The 22,564-nt window shown below is 36.7% G+C and overlaps 1 protein-coding gene across 7 annotated transcripts in view; it reads left to right on the forward strand.

Annotated features, from left to right (window-relative positions):
* Positions 1–22,564, forward strand: part of PCLO (piccolo presynaptic cytomatrix protein) — a 373,917-nt gene that overhangs the window by 17,372 nt on the left and 333,981 nt on the right. For all 7 annotated transcript variants that reach the window (XM_087861125.1, XM_087861131.1, XM_045793368.2 and 4 more), the window contains exon 3: positions 9,761–11,164. In XM_087861125.1, coding sequence (XP_087717251.1) covers positions 9,761–11,164 — 1,404 coding nt within the window. The remainder of the gene's footprint in view (positions 1–9,760; positions 11,165–22,564) is intronic.

Genomic DNA, 22,564 nt, shown 5'->3' on the forward strand with positions numbered 1-22,564 from the left:
TTGCCTTTTTCTTCAGTAAAAAGGAGATTGATCTTCCGTCACAGAAAGAAGAGATCTTAGTTCAAGCACTGTGCATTTCAGAATGTGCACTAGGCCCTGTATATGCATTTTGTCCTTTAATGCTCTTTTAATAAGGTGGTATCCACATTTTGAAGACAAGTAATAAAGAGAATACAGAAATCAGAATTCATATTGTAAAGCAACTTGAAATCTTCAGTGTTTCTTTATAAATCAATCATCAGATGACCCATTGGAAAAGTGGAAACAATGTGGGATTTTAGATTTGGACAATGTGGATACCAGCCCTAACTCACCTATTTACTTGTGATTTGGTCAGGTTGTTCCATTTTTCGGAATATTTTGTTTTCTTATTTATGTATGAAACTCTTCCTGAAGTCAAGATCACATTTGGCAATATAAGTGGAAATGCTTTGTAATTGAAAGTAGCAGATAACATTATTATTAATCTGTATAAAAATTATGATAGGCAAGTAAGGATAGTGCCATCAATGTTAACTCCATTTGTCAATGAGAAAAGTGAAGTTAGGGACTTTATGTGACTTGGATGGTCACAAAATTCCTTAGCAATGAATCTCCTACAGGAAGCTAGATCTGCTGACCCCAAATTTAGCATCTTTTTTTTTTTTTTTATAGGAGACTGTGTTGTCTTTAAATAGACCATTTCTTAAATTTCTAGGTTAAAGAAGAATGTGTGTGTGTGTGTAAATTTCACATATTCTTAAAGTTAAAAAAAATTAACTTTCTTGACGGTAGTTTATTTTTGGAATTTAGTGTAAACAAAACCAAGGTCCAAGAACACTGGTTTTATACCTTCCTACTCACTGTTGCTCAAACCAGAGTTTTATGTTGCTGAATTCTTTTTTGTTCTCTAGGAAAACTGTGAGCTCCTGCTCTGAGCTAGCTACTCTGTTAGATTTTGAAAATACAGAGGAAGTTAATAACTTTGTTCACAGTTAGGAATAGAACTCAGAGTCCAAAAGGAGAGGCAATAATTTAGCAAATGAAGATGGAATCTTGTTTGTAAAACAGACTATGGTAAAGTTTATATGGATGAGACGTGGTCTCACCTGAATATAAAACAGTAAACTGCTTTTTCTTTTATTTTCTTTAATCAAAAATAAAGATTTTAAAAATCAATTGTGAAACATTTGATAGAAATATGACATTTCTATCATTTGTTCAGTAAAGTCAGAATTTTTAGTGGAATTCATGGAACAGCTCTTAGGATTTTTGCTTATGCAAAACAAAAGAAGTCAGTGGCAAGCTTTAATATGTGAGCATGTGATTGGGAATTCTGTAAAAGCTGGGGAAAATTTTAATGTGTGGATTTATGTGTTTTTAAACTTGATGGGGGAAGGGTTAAAAAATCGTCAGAAGGAAATAAAGGGTAATGAAAAATGTGGATAGGATCTACGAAAAAAAAATGAAAATAATGTAAAGGTGATTAAATATAATTTTAAAATCAGATTTTCCTTAAAGACACTCTTGAAAATGGGCATACATATAACTATATAAAATTTGAAGAAATTATAAGTGGTTTCCATTCCTAGAAAACTAAAAGAGTCTATAATCCTCATGAAATTTTGTTTTTTTTTACACAAGATTTAATACACTTTAAGCATTTCATATATATTTTTAAAAAGCATTTTTTTTTCCTTTCCAACTCAACGTACAAGTGATTATCTTAATTCTAGTTAGCATCTGATTGAATTAAAGATACATAGCTCTCAGCCTACATAATGAGTTCACAAAGTTTAGGTGACCTTTGGTTCTTTTCACTAATGGAATTTATTTCTTCAATTTTTAAATGAAATAAGAGGACAATTCAATAAGCTCTTTGCAAACACAGCCTAATTGGAACTCTTGGATCGCAGGCTACAAAATCGTGTGATAGCTCAAGGTGTGTGTTAATCATTCAAGGCATAAAAGCTGGAATTTGCCGTCTGAGAAGCAGTTCAGAAGTGTTAATACATAGTGTATCTAAGTTCAGTTTACTGACTTGGGATCCTCCTCTTTTCATGTGGCTGTAATAGAGCAAATATATTTTCATGTCTGTGTATATACAGTAATTTTTTAAGTTTTGCTTTGGCGAAAGTGGTTTTCTGGTTTTGGGTTGCATTGCCAAGCGTTAAACTATGCTTTTACCTTTTGATCCTATTTTTTGAGGACTTACACATGTTATTGCTAGTATTTGGTAAACATTATTATGCTTTAGGAAGGAAAAAGTTTAGTGTACATTTCACAAGGTTTATTAATGGTTGCTGAATTATCCATCCAACTTTTGGATGGATTGTCTTAAATAAAACTGTTGCACCAAGTTGCTAAGCATGTCATCACAGTTCTGAGAAATGCTAATGTCCTGTTTTTAGCCAAAATAAATTGTGCATTAATATGCACAGCTAAAGGTGTCAACTACAGTGAGCCCTCTGCAGCCACACTGCTGTCAGTGAGTAGCTGGCTCTGTGGGGGAGGTCGTGTGGCTTGGGCAATCCTTGAAGAGCAGAAGGCAATCTGTTTTCAAGCGATAGTTTGGTTTCCTCTTTATAATATGATGCATTATGCTATTATGTAATGTAAGTTATGTAATTATTTTCTGTGGCATTCAGAATAGTATAATATAACATATAAATAACATATTCAGTAAATATTTGAAGATAATTTGATGAAAAATAGGAAAAATGTTCAGAATAATTTATGAGAAGTTGTTGCTTCTGTTGAGTCCACGTGAGGAGAGGAGGGAAGAAGAAATAATTGGAAAACGATTTAAAGCACTGTCTGAGTCTAACTGCTGTGGTCCCAGCTGTGCTAGTAAGAGGTAGGAAGGGGCAGGCCTGGGTATGTTAAGTGGTAAAGGAGGAAATTCAGTGTGGATGCTAAAGATGGGTAGCACTCTGGTAAATGGAGGAGGAATACACATTGGCCTGTGACTCACGTATGAGAGCATGAGGAGCCTGCCTTGATGAAGTAAATGGTACATGTAGAAGTCACAGTTTGCAGAAAAGTGTAGTTGTCATGCTTTCAAAAGTAAGAACGCAACAGGCTTTATTGTATAGGGACAGGCAGGACGACAGCATGACTGAAGAAAATTTATTCAATAGCTAATGTGAATAGTATGAACACCAGGAAATATAAATTCCTAACATTGTGTTACTCTTTTGATGTTCCATTATTCCAAGTACTGTGCTGTGTTGAGCAGACATTCCATTATAAATCTTATATAAATTTTGTGTTCAAAATTTCCAGTTTGGAGTGCACTGAAGGGTGGACATTACTCATTAGGCCTTCTGGATTTCTTTCTTCCTTTCTTCCTTTCTTCCCTTTCTTCCCTTTCTTTCTTTCTTTCTTTCTTTCTTTCTTTCTTTCTTTCTTTCCTCCCTTCCTTCCTTCCTTCCTTCCTTCCTTCCTTCCTTCCTTCCTTCCTTAGAAATTTCCATTCTGTTTTGAAGCTAAATAGATGAGTAACAGTTGTGAGCAAGAATGTCCTTTAATTCTAGAACCCTAACATTTGCCAACTCACCTCAATGCTTAGATGTATTGAGTTAATTGTCTTCAATTATTACTGAAAACACACTCTTAAAATACAGAATATAATTTTTTAGTAATCAGTAGTAATCAAAAGTTTGGGTAACTTTTTTTGAAAGTGGCAACATTAATTGAAACTCTCTATGTGAAGCTCACAACCATAAGTGGTACCTCATGAGACATCTAAATAATACATTTGTGATTATCCATCAAAGTCCTTAGCCAATGAGGTTGTATTACTGTATGTCACAGCTCTGATACATAACAAAGGTTCAACAAAGTGGAACCCAGAGGATTGGATTAAGCAGGGAGGTGTGTATAGTAATTATATTACAGGTCTGCATTAGAATACGCAGTGCCCTCAGAGTGAGCAAAAATCCTGTCTAACCAGTCTCTTATCCCATTTATGTAGCATATTAAATTAGAAGAGTGAATAAACAAGTTTATGCGTTTCTTTTGTTTCTTTCCAAAGAACTAATTGAATTACAGTAGCTCATTAAGCGGTTGTGTCTCCAGACCTTGAATTCCATTTATGCACTCTCTGTAAGTAAGGCTATGGGTGGGGAAAGCAAAAGATGACTATTTTTCCTTTTGTTACATCAACTCTAGAATTTAGGAATAGGTGAAGCATGACATATTTTTCTAATAAAGTTAGATTCTTTCATTTTAATGTATATATATTGAAGATACTACTTCTTCCTGGACGCATTGATACAGTTGTGGGCTTCCCTGGTATTGTTCCTTGCATTTTTCCCATCAGTTATCAGGTGGATGTGGATGATGATAGTGTGATGTTAGGGAATAAGTGCTAGTTATTTTTTTTTTAAAGATTTTTAATTATTTGGGAGAGCATGCACACACATGAGAGAGAGAGAGAGCACATGAGCAGGGCAGAGGAGCAGAGGGAGATGGACAAGGGAGCCTGATGAGGGGTCCATCCCAGGACCCTGAGGTCATGACCTGAGCTGAAGGCAGGTGCTTAACCAACTGAGCCACCCAGGTGTCCCAGTAAGTGCTAGTTATGGGAAGTTGTTTATGAAATATTGGTAGAAGGCTTCTTCTGTGAGTCAGCCTTGGCCTTGGATATTGTTTGACCTCTGTGGCATGGGGAAGAAGTAATAAGGACTAAAATCTTCTGAGATTTTTGATTCTCGTTCATGGCTTCAGTGGAATGAAGACCCAATCACGAAGAAATAGGAGAACCAACTGTATTATAGACACAGGTACCAAATGGAACTGGCAGCAGCTGTCTGAGGCAGTGATGGTAAAAAATTCAGGTTCATTTCTGCTCAGACTTACAAATAAGTGTTTAAGTTTGGAAGTGAAACAAGGCAGTAATTGCCTCGAGGTGGGGAAAATATGTATGGTTAGTAGGTACAGTGATTATGAGGGACTCTTTGAGTTTGACTCAAAATGGGGATAGGTTGTCTGTGGCATGCAACCAGAAAATGAAGGCAGCAGCGTGTCCTACAAACTGTGTAAACAATGGGAATTAGCAGAGTAAACACAGGAAAGCTGTAGCTTCAAGAGCACAAACATTTTCAGTTATTATTGAATTAAATAAATTCAAACCAGCTCAAAAACTGGGCATCTGTCATGCTTAAAGGGTTAGGTAGACCCCAGGGTGTCAGAGGAAAGACTACCACCAGGAAGTCCTTACCATTTGTTGATTACTGTCTTTTGGGGGTTAGAGACCTGGAAGTAGAAGGATGATACAAGCGCTAGCATTTTATATTTCAGAATTATGTATTTTGAAGTTCTTGCAAAAGATGAACTTCACAATTCTGGGAGAGGCATTGAGGTGCGAGGGGACGTAGTTAGAGTCAACCCCTTGTGTGGTTGGTGGTTTTACATGGGGGATCTTTTTGTGAAGGTGTAAATTATCTAGACAATGACAAAGGCCAAGTGAGGGACGTTGGCTTTGGAAATATGAAAAGATGAATGGGAAATTACCTTTCACAAGCAGTGCAGACATACTTGAGGAATAAATGATAATGCAGTGAAGATACCACAGGATTTCTGACCTCAATGACTGAGAGCTTGCAAAGGTGCTGTTATCACTCGTTACTCTCCCTGCGCGCTTTGGGGAGGACAGGGTGGTTTCTGATGCTGGGGCGGCTTGTGGACTTTTTCTCAGTGTGTAGGAAGTTTGCTTTTGTTTTTGTTTTTCAGTTGAATCAGGGAATTAGGAATGCGTCTGTTTTCAGTGCTAGATTGTTAAGCGCTGAGATAAAATCATTTCTAGTTCCAACAGATTTGGCCAGTAGAATTAAATATCAAGGAGGCTCTTTCTTAAAGAAAAAAAAAATCCTAAGAGGATGAAAAGCTTTTCATATTGTGATTGCTACAATGTTTTTAACGCGTATTCTAGCAGCGAGGAGGAACACTGTGGGGTCAAAATGTCTTTTTTGTGTTGTTTATCCAAATTAAGAAAATGTGGCCATTAAAAGGACAAAGGATGGGCAGTGGAGTCTGTTCAAAATAAGGGTGTATTAAGAGAAAAGCAGAATTCTCCTCTACATGAAGATGCAGTGACTTGGGTTTTTGACCTCTTCCACTCGCCCTTGTGTCTTTATGTGGAAATAAGGGTCATATACTATAAAGTACAAGGAGACATTTGATTTCGGAATAAGGGCAATATAGAATGTGTTTCCCAGTATTAGTGTAAATTATGCATTTGCTATGCTGTGGTAGTGTTTTAATTCTACAGTGGTTTAAAAATGGAGCGAGAGCCCACCGGTGAGCTACACGTGAAGGTCTAAAGTTCACATTGCAGAGAGACTTAGAGTTTTACTGATAATACCAAATAAATCCAAGTAAGTGTTCAGTGGGGAGGGTGGAAGGAAGCTTCCTGGCAGGAAGAAAGGAAAAAAGTAGTCATCACAGTATCATCAGATACTTATTACATATCTGTAATAACCTTGAAGTTATATGTTAACTTGTTTCTTATCTGACTTCTGCACTATAATGTAATCTCCAGGAGGATGGGGATTTTTGTCTCTTTTATCCAGTGCTATGTGCCATGTAGAGGTTGCTCAGTAACCACTTGAATCAGAAATGAACAGGTGGCTCGGGTGCCTGCGTGGCTCAGTCGGTTGAGAGTCATCAGAGTCTTGATTTTGGCTCAGGTCATGATCTCAGAGCCCTGAGATTGAGTTCTACATCAGGCTCTGTGCTTGAGATTCTCTCTCGCTCTCCCTCTGTCCCTCCCCTCCATGTTCTCTCTCTCTCAAATAAAAAAAATCTTAAAAAAAAAATAAAATAAATAGGTGGTGTTGCCTGGCTGGCTCAGTCAGTGGAACATGAGACTTGATCTCGCGTTGTGAGTTCAAGCCACATGTTGGGTGTGGAGCTTACTTAAAAAGAAAAAAAAAATTTAAAGGAATAGGTGAATGAATTTTGCATCTGCTTTGGTTATAACACTCGTCAAAAAGATTAAGAGCAATTAACTGTAATGCAAGTCACTAACCCTAGGAGTTTAGAATTTAGTGTGGTTAATGTAGATGCACATCTTCTAATGTTTTACAGGAAAAAAAAATCAGTGACAGAGCATAGGTAAGAATTATGCTTTTTTTTTTTTTTTTTTTTTAGATTTTATTTATTTATTTGACAGAGAGAGAGACAGCCAGTGAAAGAGGGAACACAGGCAGAGGGAGTAGGAAGAAGCAGGCTCTCAGCGGAGGAGCCTGATGTGGGGCTCGATCCCAGAATGCCGGGATCACGCCCTGAGCCGAAGGCAGACGCTTAACGACTGAGCCAACCAGGCGCCCCAAGAATTATGCTTTTAATTATATTTTCTTTTGTCCGACTGCATGATTATGAGGTGATGTGGTATTTAAGGCTGTGGAAAAAGACAAATGAGAAAATATGAACAGTAGAACAGCAGAAGTGACATTGACACTAGCAGAGATGGTTGAGTAGGTGAAAGTATATTTACGGAGGAGTTTCTGTCCATCAAGAAGGGGGTAAAGTGGAGTGAAATTTCCTTACATTCTAGTTCACCTTTTGTCAGGGCACCAGCGTAAGTAGCAATTGCTTATGTTTTGGGATTCAAATATTTATATGTATAAAAAGTTATTTTGTGAAATGCTTCAAACATACAGAAAAGTAAAGATAAAAATATTATAAGTACGTAAATACTCAACCCCCATACTGAAAGCAAATGTGATGAACACCCAAGTACTTTCCACCCATTTTTAACAAATGTTTTAATTTTACTTTGTTTCACATTTTTAAACAGAAATATAACATGTTAGAGTTGACAATCTCTTTAACCTTCTCTAAACAGAAGTTTGCTTTCATGAGATTGCAAAATAAGCCTTTTTTTTTTTCGTTTTTACCAGTGCATGAGTTTAAATGATTCAGTGTGATTTTTACTTTAAAGCCATTTTAATGATTAAGAAAATAATTCAATAAAGATTTTTTTCTTACTAAAAAAGCTTAGCAGTATAAACTATTAAATGACAAAAGTTTTTAAGAGTTTAGGAAGGTTTATTTCAATTTCTTTTCAAAAGGAAATTGTTTGCAAATAAGGAGCATGTTTTTTGCCAGCCTAACCCTTCATACTTTTGTACTGTGGAAAACTTTTCTGGTACCTCTGTTCCACATATTTAGTTTTCCACCATTAGACTTCTGTATATAGAACCTCAGTGCTAAACTGGTAACATTGGTTACTTTGGGTGGAGAAGATTGCATCATATAGAATTTGACATTCTAAATTACTTTGGAAATATTTAAAATTTTATATAATAAGCATATTGGAATTAAAAAAAGGTAAATGTTAAACATAGGTACTTTTATTTTTTTATTATTTTTAAAATTTTTAAATTTAAATCCAATTAGCTAACATATAGTACATCATTAGTTTTTGGTGTAGGGTTCAAGTGCTTATTCCATCATGTGCCCTCCTTAATGCCCAGCACCCAGTTACCCCATCCCCCTACCCACCTCCCTTGCCACAACCCTCAGTTTGTTTCCCAGAGTCAAGAGTCTCTCATGGTTTGTCTTCCTCTCTGATTTCTTCCCATTCAGTTTTCCCTCCCTTCCCCCCTATGATTCTCTGTGCTATTCCTTATATTCCACATATGAGTCAACCCATATGACAACTGTCTTTCTCTGATTGACTTATGCTAAACATAGGTACTTGTAAATTATCTTCTAAAATAAGTATCAAATTTACCATCTCCTTTTTATAATTGACGCAATATGAGATGAACAGATGCACTTACTCCTATACCTCTGTGTATATATTTGATGTGTATCTCACATCTATACATATCTCACCAGTTGAATAAGTATATTGCTTACTTATACTGCTCTTCCTAGTATATTCACAAAATTATAAGGAAAAACGGTTTCCTCTGTTAAATCGTGCTATTATTTATGATAATTTGAAGAGATGCCATTGTTTTTTCTTTATTTTCTCAACAGAGAATGTTCTCTTTCTAACCCAGTGTGGTTAACAATTTTTGTTTTCACACATTTGATTATGTCGCCTTGGAGGGGGAAGTAATGCTCTGCTAATTTAAGAAATTAGCAATGTGTTAATAATTTGACAGGCATACACTGGGTTGTATAACTAAAAACTGTATATGAGCCATCAATAGAGAAAATATCTAATGTAACTAATTTATGGAATCTAATACGTTATAATTCATCTTTTTGATACAGTGTTTCCTATTTCTGGGGGTACAAACTTTCAGTAAATCGGGCAAAGAATCACAAAATTAGGGGTGCCTCGGTGGCTCAGTTTGTTAAGTGGCTGCCTTTGGCTCAGGTCATGATCTCAGGGTCCTGAGATCGAGCCCCACATTGGGCTCCCTGCTCAGTGGGAAGTCTGCTTCTCCCTCTCCCTCTATTGCTCCCCCTGCTTGTGTTCTCTTGCTTGCCCACACACTCTCTCTCTCAAATAAATAAAATCTTAAAAAAAAAAACAAAAGAAATTAACAGTAGGAAAAAAATACAACTTTATGTACATATTTACGTTTTATTTTCCTTAACATATAGAGTGCTTAACTCTCTGAGGTTCATTAATTATATTTCAGTATAATTAACTTTATAATATTTCAATATAATTTAAGTAAAATGATTTGATCTATATATTATGGGTCAAATGAGGAGCGACATAGTTGCAAATGGTACCAGGCATTTTTAAAATTACGTTTTTGTGTCTTTACATTGTTCCTGTCTCTGACCATTGTTTCATATTTATTTCTAGATAAAAGAGTGGCTCTGTTTAAACTGTCAGATGAAAAGAGCTCTAGGAGGTGATCTGGCTCCAGTTCCATTGTCCCCTCAGCCAAAACCGAAGACTGCCCCCGCTACTCCTGCATCCACAGTGAGCAAACCATCCCCGCAGCCACAGCAGATGTCTCCAAAGAAGGATACTGTACCCAAACAGGATATCTCAAAGGCACCCGAGTCTAAGAAGCCCCCACCACTCGTGAAACAACCAACCATTCACGGATCTCCCCCACCGGCGGCCAAGCAGCCTCCTGTGGCAGAACCCTCATCCAAGCCAGCCCCTCCCAAAGAGCCCTCGGTGCCATCCGAGCAGGCCAAGGTCCCCATGGCTGAGGATAAACCAAAGCAGCCCAAGACAGGAAAGCCAGCCACAGACGTTGTGTCTTCATCGTCGATAGCAGCAAAACCTGATATTCCAAGCTCCAAAGTACAGTCGGAGGATCAAGAGAAAACAGCCCCTCCTCTAAAAACAGACGCTGCCAAACCCTCACAGAGTTTTCCACCAACAGGAGAAAGAGTCACCCCAGTCGATTCTAAAGTCATACCCCGACCTGCATCAGATTCAAAAATTATTTCACATCCTGGGCCTAGTTCAGAGAGCAAAGGTCAAAAGCCAGTTGATCCAGTTCAAAAGAGGGAAGAACCCAAGAAAGCACAAACCAAAATAAGTCCTAAGCCAGATGCCAAGCCGATGCCAAAAGGGTCCCCTCCGCCCCCAGGCCCACGACCTACCACTGGCCAAACTGCCCCCACATCTCAGCAGCCCCCAAAGCCTCAGGAGCAGTCAAGACGCTTCAGTCTAAATCTGGGGAGTATTACTGATGCCCCCAAGTCACAGCCCACGACGCCTCAAGAAACTGTGACTGGAAAACTCTTTGGGTTTGGAGCGTCAATCTTCAGCCAGGCATCAAATTTAATCTCCACAGCAGGCCAGCCTGGGTCGCAGTCTCAGAGTGGGCCTGGGGCCCCAGCAAAACAAGGCCCTCCTCCTTCACAGCCACCTCCTCAGGGGCCACCCAAATCCACAGGTCAGGGGCCACCAGCCCCTGCAAAGGTTATCCCTGTGAAAAAAGACACGAAAGCTTCGGTGGCTGAAAGATTAGAGCCCAAAGCTGAACAAGTTCCAGCCGTAAAAGGAACAGAAACAGAGAAGAAGCCTCTGCCTGTTCAGGATAGCAAACCTTCAGCAGCTGAGCCTCAGAAGGCTGTCCTTCCCCCCAAGTTGGAGAAAACCCCCAAACCAGAATCAGCCTGTCCGCTCTGCAAAACTAAGCTCAACATCGGTTCTAAGGATCCTCCTAACTTCAATACTTGCACTGAATGCGGGAATCAAGTGTGTAATCTCTGTGGATTTAACCCTACACCACACTTGACTGAGGTAAGCAATTTATATATTACTTACGGATGTGACTGTATCGTGTTTATTCTGAAGTATTTTGGTAGCCGAATTTCTGAGCAAACCCCCCCCAAAACAAAAAAGCCCATTTCTAGTAAAGAAGGCATATCAATATTGATGGCATAGTAGAAGTTTCAATTACTTATTACAGGCTTAATTTCTTGTTCATGTAATTATATTTTTCTGGGTTATGCACCAGAATTAAGAAGATAAATAAGCTGACAACTTAAAGTAACAATTATCCCAATCCTTTGTGAATTAAAGAACTGTAGCTTTGGAGATGACTGTGTGATTTTCACTTAATGCCAAGGAGAAGTTGTATTTTACCGTTCCCATGATCTTCAGTCCTTCCTGCCTCTACTACCTTAGAGAAAGTTTTGGTTGCTTACAGATCCGTAAACAACATGAGGTCTGTTATTTTACAAAAATTGTTAAGAAATTAGTGTAGGTTAATAATATTGTCTCCTAGAAAATAGTGGTTCAAACTTACTATGTCTAGACTTCTTATAATTCTCTTTGAGCTTTTATCTGCCATAAATATAACAGAGTACTTTGATAAGAAATGTGCAAAAAAAAACCCAAAAACAAAAACAGATACATGGGTTTCAGTGACTGATGTCAAGGAACTGTGTTTTTAAAATTTTTTTTTTTTTTAATGGATGATGGGACATTTTCTCCACATGGAATGACCAAAACAGAGATGGGCAAATTTCTACCTAGCAGGGTTATAAAAGAATGAATCTATAAACATTAATAATGTGTTAGGGTTGTTAGAATATTTAGATCTTGGGAACTGAGGGGTTAAATGATTGTTGCTATCTTAGATGTTTAATAAACATTTTGGGATTGAATTTTAAATAATTGTTCATTGTTTTTACACAAATCAGAAATACTTAAGGATTATTTTATTCCACTCTCTTTTGATTTTGTAATTCATTGGAATGGAAAAATTGAACAGATTATAGCAAATCTACAGAAGGAGATTTAGAGATTCTTGGTGTTGTTTCTGAGTTAAATTTTTTAAAGAGTAAGCTGTACACATTTTTTATTTTTTACTTTTAAAAGGTATTAGGTTGCTTTGACAGAATTAACATCATGTGAAAGTATGGTTTCTACAGACTTAAGGAGATTTTTATCCTCTTGATCTGTGATGAATAGAGTTAACTGAGATCCATTTTAAAGGCAGATAAAATTTGGTTTCCCTCAGTACTTCATGAGTGGTAACAACTATAATTATTACTTACAGTGGTTTGGATTCAATGCAAAAGCAAAACAAAAAGCAGACCTTCTATTTCTCTCATATATTTAGAAGAGTTGTTTTTGGTTGTGTATTCATGAAGCAGAAAATTTTGGTTTTACCAGTACGATTGTATTTATTTCATAGACTTAAAAAATTGTACCCTTTAATGAGGAGCTGATGGTGTCAACACAGTACCATTTAATAGTTACAAAACAAACTGCAGCGCTAAAAACAAAACATAATGTCTCTAAAATGTATTTTGGGCGCACTAAAAAAGTGTAGTGCAGAGGGAGGATTGTGTATGTATGTGTGCACATAGGTATATGTATATATTTGGACCATAGTGATTACGAGAATCCAGTCAGTGTGTGGAGGTATGAAATGAGAGCCCTTGGGTGGAAGGACAAGAAACTTTTCAGGAAAATCTTTGGTTTTCTTTTGTTGGTTAAATTATATTTTTTTGAGGGGAGGGTGTGCTAATTTGAATGGAGGTTTCTTGAATAAAGCACAGAATTACCTAGGCTGTGTGTGAAATTTCCGTAGTTTGAAAATATTAGTGATCTCAAGTGTTCAGGTGTTTTAGGTGAAATCCTATTTTAAATATGACCACTGGGATCACTGTTACTGTTCAGAGTATTTTGCTGTGTGACAATTTATTTGAATTTGGAAGATGTTTCAGAGGAGAAAAAAAAAAAATGATGTAACAGAAGCAGTTGGCTAGTGTTCCTACCTTAACTGTGCTAATCCATGTGAAGTTTTCAGTTAGTAGAAGGCCTTAGTACCCTCCAGCCTTTCGGTAAAGTCTGTTGGCTGACCTGGTATCAAGGGAGTGAATGACGCTGGTTGAGTGATTCGGTGTTCAAATATTCTTCTTCTTATTAACCCAAAGGACTTGAGAGGATTGGCAGAAGGGGTTAGTTGAAAAGAAAGGCACTTTGTGTTTGCATGTGTGTGTGCATACATACACATACATTTCTAGAAAATTTTAAATACGATTTATAGGCTTAACTTGCGGTGCTCTCTCAGAATTCTTACTACTAATCTCTCCTCATTTCTTTCAGTTAGGAGCGATTAGGAAAGCATCTCCTTCCTGATCCTTGCTTTCTTTCTTTGCTTTCTCCATTCTGCTTGTGATATTTATTTCTTGTTAACCTAATATTTTCTGCTCTTTCCCTCTAGTTTTCAGGGGCACATTCAGAAAATACTCAGACTTTATGCCTGTAATGCAAAGAAGTGGTATTTCTAAGAAAAGATTTAACTATTTCTATTTATTTTTCCAATAGAGCACATTTAACTTTATATTGTAAGCCTCTGCTTCTACTCTAATAATCACTGTGAGGCAGGTCTTCTTTTCCTGTGGGTACCACTCTGCCTTCCCCTTTTGCTGTTCTGTTGCTCTGGTGGCGAGAAGAGCTGGTTACAGTTTGTCATGGGTTGGGGAGCTATATAGAGAGTACTTCTCCCTCCCCTGCCCGTTAATCAAACACACCTGTCTCTTAGGTTGCTTCCTGTTTCTCATACACAGCATCCCCCACAACACCTGAGCTATGCCAGGAGCTGCCTGCAGGGCCCTGGGGTGCAGCCAGGCTTCCACCTAAGCTTCAAGGTTTAACTCTTTGCTGCCAAGTTTGTATAAATGGCATCCTAATCGAGTAGCCTCAGATAGGAAGGAAGAAGTCTCTTAGGCTTTAACTTTCACCAACTCAGGGAATATCTTATCTTAGAAGAAGTTTTAAAAGCGGCAGCAGGGCTTTCTGATAGCGCTGCTCTTAGAGAATTTGGAAGCATCCTGAAAAAAACAGCCTAAGTTGACAATCAGTTTAGTGGCTTTTAATAATTTTGGTTCATTTCAAATGCAAAAAGGACTCAAAGTTGCTCATAGTGGGTCATAATTTTGCTTCCTTAGTTAAGATAATTATGTAGGGCCTGAGTGATGCAGGAAGAGCTAGCATATATTCGTCACTAGGCAACAGATGGGCCTTTTGAGCCGATTAAGACCCAGTGGTGTAACAGGGATCCCTTCAGATCTTTGCTGTCTAGCTGGGGTGGCTTCTGCCTTCTCTATCTCACAGCCAAGAAAAGCCTCGTGGGCATGCGCCGGATTTCTTAGGTTGGCAAACACTTATTTTGCTTTTACTTTAAAATTCATTACTTAATACTTTAAAAATCATCTACCCAATAGTAAAAAGCATTTAAGTACACACACATACACACAATTAAAAATGGAAAGAATGATAAAAAAAATCAGTAAGTAGAAAACAATTCTACCAATAATTATTTTCAAAAGAATTATATAATGGAGTTATGCTTTCTGTGTGAATATTTCTGACATCTGTGGCAGAGAGGGACTCCTGATGTCAACTTTCTCATGTAAGTTAAAAAGTGCTAAGTTCGTTGGTTGAAACAAAATTATTGGTTCTTAATTTTTAGGAGAATTTTGATAGGTTGTTTTTTTATTAAGTGGTATTTTGTCAGAAAACTCAAATGTGGATTTGAAACTTCTGTTTAAACAAATTTAAACAAAATAATCTCTCCATTAGTCTTTTCTTCTATGTGTTTTTACATGGTTCATATTCTATACTACGTGGTAGTTCTATATTCCAGTCTTAACATATGATTATATAACATTTCCTCACATGATTAAAGACTTTGTGCATATTATTAAAAATGATTATTACTTAATTTTTTGGATATATGGATATATATTTTTTTATACACATTCTTCTCATATTGGGGATTTAGGTGGTTTAATTTTTTTCATTATAAATAAGATGAATAATTTTGGATATAAATATTTTGTATTTTTAATGGTTTCCCAAGGAAAATTTACTAGTACAATGTTACTAAATCAAGGGACAAGGACCCTAAAGTATCAAATTCTCTTTGGAGATGTGATAGCATTTGACATCTCCACCCCTGGCGTCATGATTTCCTTCTTGCTGCAGATTCTCCATACTTGAATAAAAACATCAAAAATGATACTTGTTAATTTGGAAGTCTAAAATTGCTATCATATTGTTCCTTTGATTTATATTTGATTACCAGAAATTTTATTTGGATATTACAGGTAAATAGATGATTCTAATTAGGATCCAGACAAAATGTTGTGTAGGCATTAGGGGAAAAGGTAAACTGCCATCGCTGTTGGTGGTTTGGTTTTGGTTTGTTTTTTTGTTTGTTTTTGTTACTGTTTTTGCAACAGGCTGGTATTTGACAGGCGTTTTCCTGACAACAATCTTGTTGGGTAGGTTTTACTATGATTTTAGAGTTTGGGAGCACGAATATCAGAGCAGGGCAGCTGTCACACCACAGAGGTAGAATTCAGAGGCGGAGCCAGTGCGCTCTCTCCTATCATACATGTGAGTAACCTAAGGAACTGGATAACCAATGCCCCTTGTTCTGTCCTCTCTTACCTCTAAGTTGTGTGACTTGGTAATTACCAGGACTTTCACACCAACATATTTGCAAGTATGTGCATGAAAGCTGGGTAGCATATGGGGCCCACAGAATAGTGGTGGCTCTGTTAGTGGTTGGACCTAGAAGAATGGGCCAATCGAGAGGTTCAGAAGCATAGAGGCCAGCATCATTGTAGCATTTTTCTTTCCGATACGTCCACCACTGATCACCATTTATGGGTGAAAGGGATGACTGAATGACAAAATGATGTCCCTGCCTTCATATATCGTGAGTGTGAGGATGTAAAACATGCTCCAGCTGCAAGAAATACTATTATATTCCCGCCAATGAGTACAAAGATGTTACTCCCTGAAAATCACGAACATCTGAGTGTTCCACTGGTGGTAGTGGTGGTTGTCGATCTTTGCTTCTACCAGCCCTTCCATATAGCCTCTTCTGTCACATTCCCAGGAGTGGGATTGTTGGACCACAGGTTATCTCTATCTTAAGCTTGTTCTCCAGGGCGGTTGTCTCAGTTTATACTCTGGCCAACTTCTCATACATGCTGCTGTTTCTCTAGAGATGCTAATGAGCACTGTGGCTAACTCAAATTAAGATTTATTAAGATTATCTTAAGTGCAGAAAAACACATTGGATTTCAAAAACTCAGTATAAAAAAATGTAAAATATCTCCCTGATAATTTTATGTCGAGTACCATTGTGTAAGACTTTCCATCCTTAAATATTGCTATTACTACTGCCTTTTCCTCATGTAACTCTGGGGTTGCCTATGCCCATGCATTGTGATATACTGTGGTGTAGGATATGTTTCTTTCTATCTATACGAGAAAAATGCCAATATTATTAGATTTATTGCTCTCTGATTATCTTTTGCAGAGCTCATTTTCCTTATGTTACGCAAGATAGCTGGTTCTTTTTGCATGTCCTCCTGAATGGATAATTCTCAGGGCTCTCATCATCAAGAGACACACTACTAATGCCTGGTCTGGTCTGGCCCAAGGATCAATGTTCTCAGGTGCTGCTAACCATCATTAAGAAATATCTGTATTATTGGAAAAAAAATATCTATACTATTGACTAGCATAATGTGGCCGTGCCAGTCTTCAGGTCAGGACATCGTCTCTACTGATCCCTCTGGTTCTAAATGTTTTCTCTCTCACTTATTTTCAGGACTTTTGGGTCTGTTTATATTCTCCATGTGGTTTTGGGTAAAAATCATCACTATTTGGGTCAGTTGCTATCAGGAGACTCAGCAGTAGTAAATATTATAACTTATATCATTTGGTCCACTATTTTCTCTCTTTCTTTTCTAGATGACTACTTATTGTACTTTCAAAACTCTATTCCAGTAATTTGAGGGGCATCTGGGTGGCTCAATCACTTAAGCCACTGACTCTTGATTTGGGCTCAGGTCATGATCTTGAGGTCCCGGGGTCAAGCCCCACATTGGGCCCCATGCTTGGCCTGGAGTCTGCTTGAGATTTTCTCTCTCACTCTACCCCTTCTCCCTGTGCTCTCTCAAATAAATAAATACCTTTTAAAAACCCCTCTATTGCAGTAGCTTGAATTACAGAAGTAGTATTCCTTGTAACAATCCATAGGGTACTGAAGTGTCTGAAGAGAAGTGAGTAACTTCCTCTCCACCATGCACTTCATATTAATGACAAAGTATCTATGCAGACCATCTTTTTCTTTGTTTTTTTGTTTTTTGAATTTTTAATTGGTGTATCATTGACATGTAATACTATATTAGTTTCAGGTGTACAGCATAGTTGTTCAACAATTATATACATTATGAAATGTTCACCACAATAAGTGAATTGCAGTATTATTGACCATATTCCCTATGCTGCATTTTTCATCCCCCTGACTTAATTATTTTAATAATTATTAATTATTTTATAATTGGTAATTTGTTCCTCTTAATCCCCTTTCCGTTCTTCCACTGCTCTCCTTTGGTAGCCACAAGTTCTCTAAGAGTCTCATTCTTTTTTGTTGCTTGTTTGCTCATTTGTTTTGTTTTTTAGATTCCACGTAAAATGAAATCATGTGGTATTTGTCTTTCTCTGGCTTATTTCACTTAGCATACCCTCTAGGTCCATCATTGTCATGAATGGTAAAATTTCTTTCTTATGGCTGAGTAATATTCCATTGCATGTATGTACCACATCTTTGTTTTCCATTCATCTATGGATGGACACTTGGGTTACTTCCATATCTTGACTCTAATAAATAATGCTGCAATAAACATAAGGGTGCATATATCTTTTCAAATTAGTGTTTCTTTACTCTTAGGGTAAATACTCAGTAGTGAAATTACTGAATCATGTGATAGTTCTATTTTTAATTTTTTGAGGAACCTCCATACTGTTTTCCAGAGTGGCTGCACCAGTTTGCATTTCCCATCAACAGTGCATGAGGGTTCCTTTTCCTCTGCATCCTTGTCAACACTTGTTTCTTATGTTTTTGTTGTTTGCCATTTTGACAAGAGTGAGGTGATAGCTCATTTTGGTTTTGATTTGCATTTCCCTGATGATGAGAGATGTTAAGCATCTTTTCACGTGTCTCTTGGCCATCTGTATATCTTCTTTGGAGAAATGTCTGTTGATGTCTTCTGCCCACTTTTTAATTGGATTATTTGTTTTTAGGGTGTTAAGTTGTATCAGTTTTTTTGTATTTTGGATGCTAACCCTTTATTTGATACATCATTTGCAAATATCTTCTCCCATTCAGTAGGCTTTCTTTTATCTTTGTTGATTGTTTTCTTCTCTATGCAGAAGCTTTTTATTTTGATGTAGTCCCAGTAGTTTACTTTTGTTTTTTTCCCCCTTGCCTTAGGAGACATATCTAGAAAAATGTTGATACAACTAATGTCAGAGAAATTGATGCCTATGCTCTCTTCTAAGATTTTTATGGTTTTAGGTCTCATGTTTAGGTCCTTAATCCATTTTGAGTTTATTTTTGTGTATGGTATTACCAGGTGGTCTGTTTTCATTCTTTTGCATGTAGCTCTCCAGTTTTCCCAACACCATTTGTTTAAGAGACTTTCTTTTTCCTATTGCATATTCTTGCCTCCTTTGCTGAAGATTAATTGACTATATAATCATGGTTTATTTCTGGGGTATAAATTCTCTTTCATTGATCTATGTGTCTTGTTTTGTGCCAGTGCCATTACTAGATTGATTACTACAGCTTTGTAAGTATATCTTGAAATCTCAGATTGTGATACCTCCAGTTTTGTTCTTTTTCAAGATTGCTTTGACTTTTGGGGTTGCTTTGGCTTTTGGGGTTTCATACAAATATTCTGTGAAAAATGCTGTTAGTATTTTGATAGAGGTTGCATTAAATCAGTAGATTTCTTTGGGTATTACAGACATTTTAACAATATTTGTTCTCCTAATCCATGAGCATGGAATATCTTTCCATTTGTTTGTGTCGTTTTCTACTTCTTTCATCAGTGTTTTATGGTTTTAGACAACAAGTCTTTCATCTCCTTGGTTAAGTTTATTCCTAGGTATTTTATTATTTTTGGTGCAATTATAAATGGAACTGTTTTCTTAATTTCTTTTTCTGCGACTTCATTATTAGTGTATAGAAGTACAACAGATTTCTGCATATTGATGTTGTATCCTGTGACCTTACTGAATTCATTTATCGGTTCTGGTAGTTTTTTGGTGGAAATCTTTAGGATTTCCTATGCATAGTGCCATGTCATCTGCAAATAGTGAAATTTTACTTCTTCCTTACCAATACTTTTATTTCTTTTTTTCTGATTGTTGTGGCTAGGACCTGTAGGACTATGTTGAATAAAAGTGGTGAGAGTGGATATCCTTGTTTTGTTCCTGATCTTAGGGATAAATCTCTCAGTTTTTGACGATTGTTAGCTGTGGGTTTTCATATATGGCCGTTATGATGTTGAGATATGTTCCTTTACTCTGATTTGTAGTTCATCCTTTGTTATGTAATAGATTTCCATTAAAACCCAGTTTACTCTTCTAGATTCTTTAATTTGTACTGTTAGTTATATGTCTAGTCTGCGGTGTCAGTACCTTACTATTTTTATTAGTCTAGTTTTAATATTTAAAGATATTAAATATCCGTGAAAACCTTAGTAAAAAAGTCTAGTGATTAGGGTGTGTGTCTTTTCCCTGCTTATAAGCTAATAAATTAACTTGTTACTATTTCATAGTTGCCCGTTGTTGACATGACACTTCTGGGTCACAGACAAAGAACTTTTTTACTCACACCACAGCAGACAGCATGAACATCAAAATATTTGCATCCGTTCACCTTGCCCTCCATTCTCATGTGAGTCATATGATATGGGCCTATATTGATACTGCACATGTAGTGGGTTCTTCACCTGTGAAGAACACCGAGCTTGTCGAATCCACCTCCTCTATGCAAACTGTAAACTAGCCTGCTCTTTGCCCTAGAGGAAGACATTATCTTATCCTTTAAGGTTGCCCACTGCATGCACAAGATTCAGAAATAACCAAAATGAAGCAGCACTGTTGGCATAACCTGTAAGACATGTAGAAGGAGTGGCCCCCTGAGGACTGTGGTCACAAGAAGGATTCATAATCCAGTGGATTTTAAGCTTAAAATATTATGAACTCCTCCTTAAAGTGATGTTAAATATGGAGACCAAGGATGAAAAACAGTGAAAAGTGAAAGTATTCTGGTTTAGGCCAACTTCAGCCACTGGACTGAGGCCTGGAAGCTGCCCGTTTGGAAACCTCTCTTATTCTTGAGTCTGCTTCTCATCCAACTCCATGAAACTTCCATGAAATAAGACTACTTATCAAACCTCCTACTTAGATTAAGAACATGAGGCTCACGGAACTGAAATGATATGCTTACGATTAGGGCCAGATAGTGGTTGCTAAGTACTAAGTAAAAATACTCTTTTCATTAAGTTTGTTTTCTGCAGCTCCTTAAAATTTTTTTTTTCCTTTACTTAAATTTTGTGAACAGGAACAGGAGGACAATTTGCAAAGCAGACAGCCAGCCTTACGTTGAAACAAGCAATTGCTCCAGCTGACAATACATACTCCATGAATAAATATATATCAATATTTTCTTGCCCCATTGTATGTGGGTTACATAATCCTACATATTAATATAATGTTACTGTGATTAGAAAATAAATTCGATGGCATTTTCACAATGCAGACAGATTTATGTGCATGATTCTGAGATTATTCTTTCATTAAATTATAGAAATCTATTTAATCAGATAGCAAAATAATGTTTTCATTCTATATATGACAATCTACAATACAGGTAATGTAATCTACATGGTCATTTTATACAAGTTATCATAGATCTATCTTACTGTAGGAGGAAAAAAGTGGTAATAGGTATTCATATAAGTAATTGAAAGAATATACTTTGATTTAATACTTTTTCACATTGGAAATTACATATATATATATATATGTATATGCATATATATGTATGTGTGTATATGCACATTTATATATCTATAGTTTTAGATCTAAAAATAGAAATTTCCCTGGGAGGAAGTTAGGGCTTAAAATACCACAAGGTTTAATTTTGGGAGTTAACATACGTAGTCTTGTGTATTAACATATAGAAATGTGAGTCACATCTGCCTTGTCAATTTCTAACATGTGTAGTGTCAAGTGAAAATACCATCAGGAGAAATCGAAATATGTCTTACGTATCGAATTAGCCATTGGAATAAAAATAACCTCAGATATCTGTGTGGAATGCCTAACCTTGGCCTTAACTACTTTCTGTTTCTCTTTTGTTTTCTAAAAATGTTAGGAGAAAATGTATTTATGGACAGTTAAATGTTAGAAGACATGTCGTTATAGACAATTAAATATTAGAAGACATGTCATTTTAATTTTCCCATTTGGGAAGGCATAGAAAGAAGAAATGTTCTTAAGTATTTTCTTTCAGTTGCTTGTTTTAATATTGTAACAAGGCTCTTTTAACAGCTAATAAATATCTCAGGTAAAGGATGGGTTGTGAATTCATCTTGTTTTTAAATCCTGAAATTCACTGTGTCTTCACTTAGATTACCTTTTAGGTATGTCAGCGTAACAGTCACTCCACATTTTTCACCTAGTTTCAGCTTAAATCACTGTTGGGTAACTTTGTAGGTAGAACGATTTTTTTCCGCATACTGCATATTGTCACTATTCTCCTCATCTCAAAGTACCATCTCCAGCAGTTTTCTTTGGCACCTGCTAAAAATAGAACCTTTCCACCTGAGTCAAACTTCCAAAGGAAAGCTAATTAAAGCACTTGGTTAAACAATATAAATTTTCTTTGAGTAAACTGTGTGAATGCCTGCTAATTTCTTTGGCTGTTTACTCAGCCTCCATGAGACCCTGTGGACTTCTGACTTCCATCATATGTCATGCAGATAGTCTTGCACTCTTGTCTAACTCATCAACATACTGCAATACGTAACTACTGAAAAAATAAATACTGTCTACTTTAAGAAGTACATTCATACAGAAGTAATGATGTAAGTATTATCTAAGTGTCCAAAACCATTAGTAATAGACTTAAGAGACTTAGAGAAGTGAACAGTGTCAGCTGAGCCATGCCAAACAAAAGATCGAATATGTTTCATGACTTTTATAAAAAAAAATCATCCTCTATTTAAAAACTTTGCATGCTTATCAGACTTCTTAATCACCGAGAGTCAGTTTTCTCGAGGTGCTGTGATGTAGTGTAAAGATACA

Source organism: Ursus americanus, chromosome 3 (assembly GCF_024610735.1).
Source record: "Ursus americanus isolate L20-20 chromosome 3, mUrsAme1.1.p, whole genome shotgun sequence".
In the NCBI taxonomy this organism is placed as follows: Eukaryota; Metazoa; Chordata; class Mammalia; order Carnivora; family Ursidae; genus Ursus; species Ursus americanus.